At 40.1% G+C, this 7,541-nt stretch overlaps 1 protein-coding gene across 1 annotated transcript; it reads right to left on the bottom strand.

The window, feature by feature from the left end:
* Window positions 1–1,783: 1,783 nt before the first annotated feature.
* Window positions 1,784–7,463, bottom strand: LOC118414836 (mitochondrial import receptor subunit TOM40 homolog). The gene is made up of 7 exons (XM_035819103.1): window positions 7,100–7,463; window positions 6,412–6,572; window positions 5,606–5,707; window positions 4,950–5,178; window positions 4,294–4,359; window positions 3,886–3,999; window positions 1,784–3,086 (listed from the first exon to the last, which is right to left on the bottom strand). The coding sequence occupies exons 1-7, from the start codon at window positions 7,299–7,301 to the stop codon at window positions 2,947–2,949; spliced, it is 1,014 nt and encodes a 337-aa protein (XP_035674996.1). The 5' UTR covers window positions 7,302–7,463; the 3' UTR covers window positions 1,784–2,946.
* Between the last annotated feature and the right edge of the window lie 78 nt (window positions 7,464–7,541).

Below are 7,541 nucleotides of genomic sequence, written 5' to 3'. Positions count from 1 at the left end.
TGTTGAACACATTGGAATCAAAACATAAACCTGAACCAAGGAGGTTATATAGGAACTGAACCGACTTCACACTCCCTTCAAAGACGAAGTCCAAATATAATACTGATTTGAACATTTTATGTATTATCCCATTGCGTTGATAGTATTAGTAAGTAAGAACAAAGAATAAAGATTAGATTTTGCTCTTATGTTATCTGTACGACACCCCAAAGAAAGGGAGTACAAGTAAGTAAGAATCCCGTTGTTCAACTTCCGCAGTGTTTCTTTTCTCCAGTGCACGTCACCGCCATGTTGATGTGCAAACAACAACCTTGTCATCTTCTTCACTAGGAATGTCAATCGGTTGAGAAATGACCACGTCCCACGCAATGACCATGGATCAAGTATTGATCCTAATAAAACATGTTTTGGAACCACTTCGTAGCATAACAACGAAATGGAAAACAAAAACAATGATCTTTGGCGGTCGATGAAATACCAGAGGCAACCTGTGACCATGTTCAATAGGAAACAAATATTTTCGAGTGGAACTTCTACTGAAAGTCAGGTATGTTCCCATTGTCGTTGGAGTAGGCATTCTCATTAGGATCAATTCTTGGATATGACCCAATAGTTGGGACAGTTGATGATCTCGAATGACATCTGAATGTATCTGAATAACCCTGTCACACTCACATTCACTCCTATTAAGGACCTACAGCAATCTATGTAGGGGATGGGGGTGGTGTGTGGGGGGACCGGTACAAAACCGTTTTTTTTCTTATTGGACCAGTCCAGAAAAAACAGACCTGAAAAAATTCGGTACACCGGATGTTGGACCTATTAGAAAATAAACAGATTATATGATCAGGCATTCGCATGTATTGCGGCTTACCGATCTAGGAAAATAATAAGTGCGAAGTAGAGTAGACTCTATAGTCATTTCTACCAAGTTTTACAGTCAAATAGTCTGAGGCAGTTAGCCAGGTCCGAACCTGGACCTGATCCTCTGGACCTGAAATTTCTGTGCTGGTACCCACCCCTAAGTCTATGTACATTGTTCCCTATGTTTTATGTTGATTCAATGTACTGGTGTGACGGTTAGGCCACACTGGATTGATTAAATGGTTGACATAGACACGCGCATCAACTTTTGTCTGCTTACAAAAGTTTAACCTTCGTCGATTCATACCAAGAAGTCAAAGGTTCTTGTTCGATCGGTCAAAAAAACTGAAAAAAAATCAGTGGACCGGATTTTGGACAGGGTAGAAAATGACCAGAAGATACCGGCAGGGGTTTACAAGTTTTGGCACTTACCTGTCAAGAAAATAACAAAAGCAAAGAAGAGTATAGTGTATAGTCATTTTTACCAAGTTTCTACAGTCATACTCAAAGAGTTTACATGAAGACAGGATTTTAAAAACGCCAGAGAGAGTTGTAAAATTCATCAGATTCATTTCTGATGAAATGGCCCATTCACAAGTAACTAGGTACAGGTTCAGGTCTGGACCTGATCCTCTGGGCTTGAACAGTACAACCGTACCTGCACCTGATTTTTTGGGATTGAACTCTCGACCTACAGAATGCAAGGCAAACATTTTACCAGACTCAGCCATTGCACCGTTTCTATTCTATTAAAACAAAGGTACAATAAAACTGACCTTAACTCAGATGAAGCATAATCCTTTATCAAGTTGCCATTAGAAGTGTAATAAAGACCTGGGTTGGCTGTGCCTCCCCTGGTCCATAGTTCAACACACACGCTGCTAGTTAACTAAGGGAAGCTACAGAGACAGTCCAGACGTCGAGAACCTGATGCTTTATTGGAATGACTCATGGCCATCAGACAAATCTCCATTCGCATCTATAAAAAGTGATTACATGATACAGGTTCATTTTGTACATAGATTTCTTAGAATACTTCATGAGAAATCTTCATAATCTTATTTGTCCTGTAGTAGCAATATCCATATTGAAACATCTGAAGTAGAAAACAGGTAGTGTGTGGAATAATGTAGAATACATGGAGAACTATCGCATGCACTAAGCAGAGGTAACAACAGCAAGGTGACTAACATTTTGTCAGTTGTCACCTTCATTGCGACAGAAAGCAGCTTCTTAGGGAATAATATTGAGACAATACCTATATCATTATCTCACCAAAGCATTCTATGTTTTTACCCATGTCTGTCCTTTGGTAAATGCCAATACTGTGCATTAACTTAGTTTTATGACAAAAATTTTGTGACTTCTGTTTTTGGATTTCTTTTATTGAAGGAAAATGGGTACATTTTAGGAAATATCTGGATCCATTTCAAAGGATTCTTCAGATTATCAAATACCTTAATACATGTACTTATGTAGCTTAGCAACAACCCACTTGAGGGTGCTTTTCTCAAAACCTGTTTAGATGTGGGATAACCATGGGAATATGAGTAGTCCAGTTCACAAATCTTACTCAATGGGCATAAATGTGAATATTGTTTCTCCTGAGGATACACAATTTTGGACAAAAGATGACAACTGCACAAATAAATGTCCGCTCCCTAAAGTTGACATACATTGACAGTAGATAGTAGTATGAATGTATAATGCTGTGCAGTACAATTGTAAGCAGACAGGGGGAGATGGTGAACAAGCACATAACAGAGTGTAAAATTTGATGACATGTAGTGCTGACATGGTCCAAACACAATGTACATGTATCAAATCTTAGGAGATGGCCCACATGATATTTTTTCTTCCCTCATTTAGGTCACAAATAGCCCTGAATTTTTTCCTATCCTAACCTGAAATATTTAGTATTCAGGAACTTAGAAACCTTCTGTCTAAATATTGATTTATATCCATATCTGTACCTAGGAGTTTCTAAAAGATGGAAGGTTGTAAGAAGAGCTAGCAGAGACCTCCAGTCTACATGTATGACACAATGTACAGGGGAATGAAATGGCGGCCCCCACCCCATGATTAGCCTATGAGTAACCCAAAGCCGAAGCGAGCCTGGTTCTTTGTGTGGTTGAGCATGCCGCTGAGCATAAAGGTGAAGGGGAGGGGCTGCAGCTTTTTCTCCAAGACGGCTGCTACTGTCCAGTTACTATCCAACATTCCTGTGGGAGAAGAAATAAAGTTAGGTTATGGAGAGAGTAGACTTATAGAATGTTGCGATTTCTGGTATTTTTCAAGATAACTGACCTGATTGATCAGAACAGATGACATCACAGAAGTGTGACATCAGCGATGGGTCAAAGGTGGTTGTTTTGTTCTGGGTCATTGACAGTTTAACTTGTATAAGCACTTAATTCTGTCTGTGGTTGATAAGTTAACACCATCCTATTAACCACAGACAGAATAATACAAACTTTGGTTACCTGTTGTCATCTTTCAAGAACACCAATCAGCATTCACCACAATCATTAGTCCAGATATAATTGCATCTTTAATTGCTCATTCAGCATACATTTTGTAACACATACAGCAGCCAATCAGCATTCAGGATACATCACTTGATGTGCAGCCATGATCAATCATGACTTACTGGATAAACTGGCACCAATCAGAGTCCAGTACACATACCCACAAACTACCACTCAGCAAAAGTGCACTCTGCAACTATTGCACACTGTAATCAGCGTTCATAATACAAAATATGATACACATTGAAACCAACTGTCCTAAGTATAAAATGTGTATCTTTGTACCAGATGATATCTAACTCAAGTCCAATTTTTCTGGTGCATTCACAGCAAAACTATTTAAGCTGCCTGTTTGACACATAGTACTACAACTGTACATGTCTGACCAAGGCTTTTCTTAGATATGACAAGACTAGACCATGAGTAGGATGGCCACGAAACTTCCAGAATTTAATCTGGCAAGGCCTAGCACTACCCTTGATACCTTGCTTACCTCTGAACACCATATTTGCCTTGGGTACATCCAGCTGGTAGCCCAGACTGACTGCGCTCTCCTGCGCCCTGAGGTTCGCCTCAAACTCCACACCAACCTGCACATACTCGTTACCTGGAGCACAAACACACACAGAAGGGGGAGCTTCAGTTGATTTTAATTCTCCATTACTTAAGTGTGTGCTAGTTTTCCCGATTAAACAACAGAATTAGAACATTTTACCCTAAACAATGCAACAGGCTTAAAATTAGCATTTTGTTGGAATGAAATGACCACATTAAAACTAAAATGTTGTTCTTCCCACTGATTAAGTATGATACACATCCGTAAGAACATGCGTCACATGCTGAAGGTTTGACATTAAAATATAGGACAGTGTTTTGAAATTGCCTCTTATGAATTGTGTACCTTGATGATAGTAGCTTGCATGGCACCCAGCTCCACCCAGGTTACCTGTGGCTATCCAGTTATCACCTGTGGAGAGGAGGAATGAAGACAATAGCTCAGCACATGATCATGAAACTTTCTGACACTTTTGACCACTGCTGATATCACAGGTTCATGTAGCCAAGTGTTAGAAGTTGAGGAGTGGTCATCCAGTACATTGTTGAAAACTGGAATATCCTAAAATTCAAAAAAGTTCTCATAAAGGTCCAGCACTCTGTTGAAAATAGCTGAGATTTAACATCTACACAACCACACAGAAGTGTTACATCTTTCTTCAGTGTGTGTTCACTTAACAAGAATAATAACTTGACAGATATTGGGGTACATGTACTTCCGCAACCATGGGTGAGTTACTTAGCCTATTCCTGTGTGGTCCTATTCAAACAAGAACATATGTTTTGTAAACACACCAGTTGGTATAGCCAGTGTTTTTTAAGACGAGACTCTAGCAATTCATTGCGAGAACTGACATTCAAATTCACTCAATCATGAATGAAACATAAAAAGTTCTGTTTGGATGGCACAAGAATATCTTATCATGAGAAAAGTTCACATATACATATACTTCTATCTACACATATTAAACCCTCTACCAAACACAGAACAAATCACATTACCTGTGTATCTGCCTGCTACAGTAACAATGGCAGCCTCCTGGCCCTGGGTGTGGTGGTACAGCAGCTCAGCGCCCAGCGATAACCTCTTGGTTATCCGCTGTAAGTAGTGTGCCACCACGATGCCGCTCTCGTTCACAAAGTCGGGGTTTCCCAACGTTACACTCGCCGTGTAGTCGTCCCCTCTGTAGTCTGCATCCAGCTGGACCATAGCCCACTTGGATTGTTGTGTCTGAGGAAGGATGAACAAGCCACAGTTTATTCTAAAGATAAGGCAAGAATCTCATCTCTGAACTCATGACTTCTTGACTTTATGTACATATATGTATTTGCATCTGTTTTGAGTGCATGATATCTGTCCATCTATGTGTACAATGAACATACTGTGTTTTTTTTTTAATGAGCCCTGAAAGATAAGCTCAATAAACTCAACTCACTTGACTAAATGCAGGTTTGTGCTCACTTTAACAATAATACTTTGTGCAATTTGGTGCAGTCCTGTGACACAGCCAATTAATGCAGATCAACAAATTTCCTCTCAGCTCCAAACACCATCTTGGTTTCAAACAATCTGTAGAATAAGATTAAGACGGCAATGATATACATTTGTGTATTATGGAATGGGGTGAAGGGAAACTAGCAGGTAGGTTCCTTCTCACCTGGACCACAGCTTTTGTACGAATTCTATTTGTGATCTGATGTATCATTTGGGCATTCAAACTACCAGAGGTGTCTATATCTCCCAGAAGGACAGGGTATGCCTGGAAAAGAAAAGAAAAAAACATAGTTAAACACTTAAAGACAGCTCAATGATAGAATGATATTGGATATTTATCACATATTCCAAGAAATTTTTCCAAAATATTTATTACAAAAAAACAAAACAATTTCTAGATGAGAATTCCAAGGAGGTTGATGAACGTCTTGTAAAGATTAGTACAAAAATGTACTTCCATGTTCTGTTAAATGTTAAACATAACTACGGCAAAGGTTTGTGACGAAAAACTAGTACAATCAAGAAAACTGGATACCAGAAAACAGCTGAGCAGCATGATTAAGTCATTACAAATCAGGGTTCTAGCCAGGATTTTATTTTAGCGTAGTGGGAATGGCATGTTAGCAAAGCGACTAATCAGGAGATTGGTGTGGAAGGGGGGGTCTTGGTCCTTCCACAGTGAGATTTGAAGATGTAGAGTTAAAAGTTAGGATTTTGGGGTCAGTTTTGAGTGGCATATCATCATTTTTCATTGTTCAGACATTTATTAGTCATTGTTGAAAAAGCAAATGACAGCAAAGCACCACTACACTAGTTAAAATTAGCGTAGTGGCCCTTATTTTTTAGCGTAGGGGTCACAAATTTTAGCGTAGTGGGCCACTACGCTAAAATGTACTAGCTAGAACGAAACCAGTTTGCTCACATGACAACTTGTGAAAAAATGTATCTTGCCACACGTGAGAAGCTCACCTCAGATGGACTAATCTGTTTGGTACCGACGTACGTGGCACCGAAATGGTAGGAGGACGGCCCAAACGCACACAGGGAGATGGTGTGGTTGACCTGGAAGTGGTTACTGATGCCCTTGTTCACTACCAGCTTACATCCTTCCATCGGGTTGGGGAAGACTTCTGCAAACAACACATTGAACAGAAGCACAGGTGAGGACTAGGTAGATGTCTCAATTGTGTAAATGGTAAACTGCAAAATATGTAGCATAACATTATAACTATAGGTACAGTTTCTCAAAAATTTTAGTGGGTTTTGGATCCATAAAAAGTCGCAGATTAATCTTTCGATTGTAAGTTAATACTACTGATCGCATCAGCCATTCAATACATGAATTTTATAGGGCTCACTTACATATACATTTTTAGTCTGATTTTTAGCAATTTTAGCATATGACCTCTAAGACAAATAATCCATATGAGAAATCATTACCTAAATCTCCCACGGGTGTATGGGACATTGATGAACGTTTAGAACGGATCGATGATAATAATACTACTAAGAAATTCGATAAAATACTTACAAATTTATACACTATCTATGTGCACGTGTGAAATTATGGGTTGTATGGTGGGGAGGGGGGCAAATGGGAACATGAAAGTTACATTCAGCCTACTGTATTTAGATCCTTAATCAAACGACAAAGTACCTTTGCACTTCTTGTGTAGCTCATCGAATGTTCCCGGGTTGGTTGATTTGTCGTCTGTTTTCTGTTCGGGCTGTCCCGGCGCGGGTGACCCTGCAGCGGCACCTTGTGCAGAAGTGGGGGGAGGAGGAGGGGGGAAGGCACCGAGGTTTGGAACCCCCTGGCCCGCTGTCGGGCCCGGACCCGCTGCTAAAACATTCCCCATGACTATCTCTGTATCTTATCAATAACGACGAAGCAGATACGGAAGGTGACCGCGCGATAAACAACGAATACTGGAGCCGTAAAGCTGAAGCAGTCGATGGCTACAATGTCAAACCGCCGCCATGTGCAATCCGGCGAACCAAGGAAGTGGAGGTCATGACGTCAGAGTTCACTTCCGGGTCAACCTAAATCTGGTAGATAATCAATAATGAGCGTAAGAAATCACCATGAATTCTGGTAA

This window comes from Branchiostoma floridae, chromosome 1 (genome assembly GCF_000003815.2).
Source record: "Branchiostoma floridae strain S238N-H82 chromosome 1, Bfl_VNyyK, whole genome shotgun sequence".
Taxonomy (NCBI): domain Eukaryota; kingdom Metazoa; phylum Chordata; class Leptocardii; order Amphioxiformes; family Branchiostomatidae; genus Branchiostoma; species Branchiostoma floridae.
The sequence above is the reverse complement of the archived record's forward strand: the minus strand, read 5'-3'. Positions and strand labels throughout refer to the sequence as shown.

What these genes read in the sequence shown, in the direction of transcription:
- LOC118414836 (XM_035819103.1), bottom strand. Translation starts at nt 7,301, where the DNA reads ATGGGGAATGTTTTAGCAGCGGGTCCGGGCCCGACAGCGGGCCAGGGG. An exon ending in GCTACACAAGAAGTGCAAAG is followed by an intron (nt 6,573 to 7,099) that starts GTACTTTGTCGT and finishes TGTTGTTTGCAG; the next exon opens with AAGTCTTCCCCAACCCGATG. An exon ending in GTACAAAAGCTGTGGTCCAG is followed by an intron (nt 5,179 to 5,605) that starts GTGAGAAGGAAC and finishes ATCCTTCCTCAG; the next exon opens with ACACAACAATCCAAGTGGGC.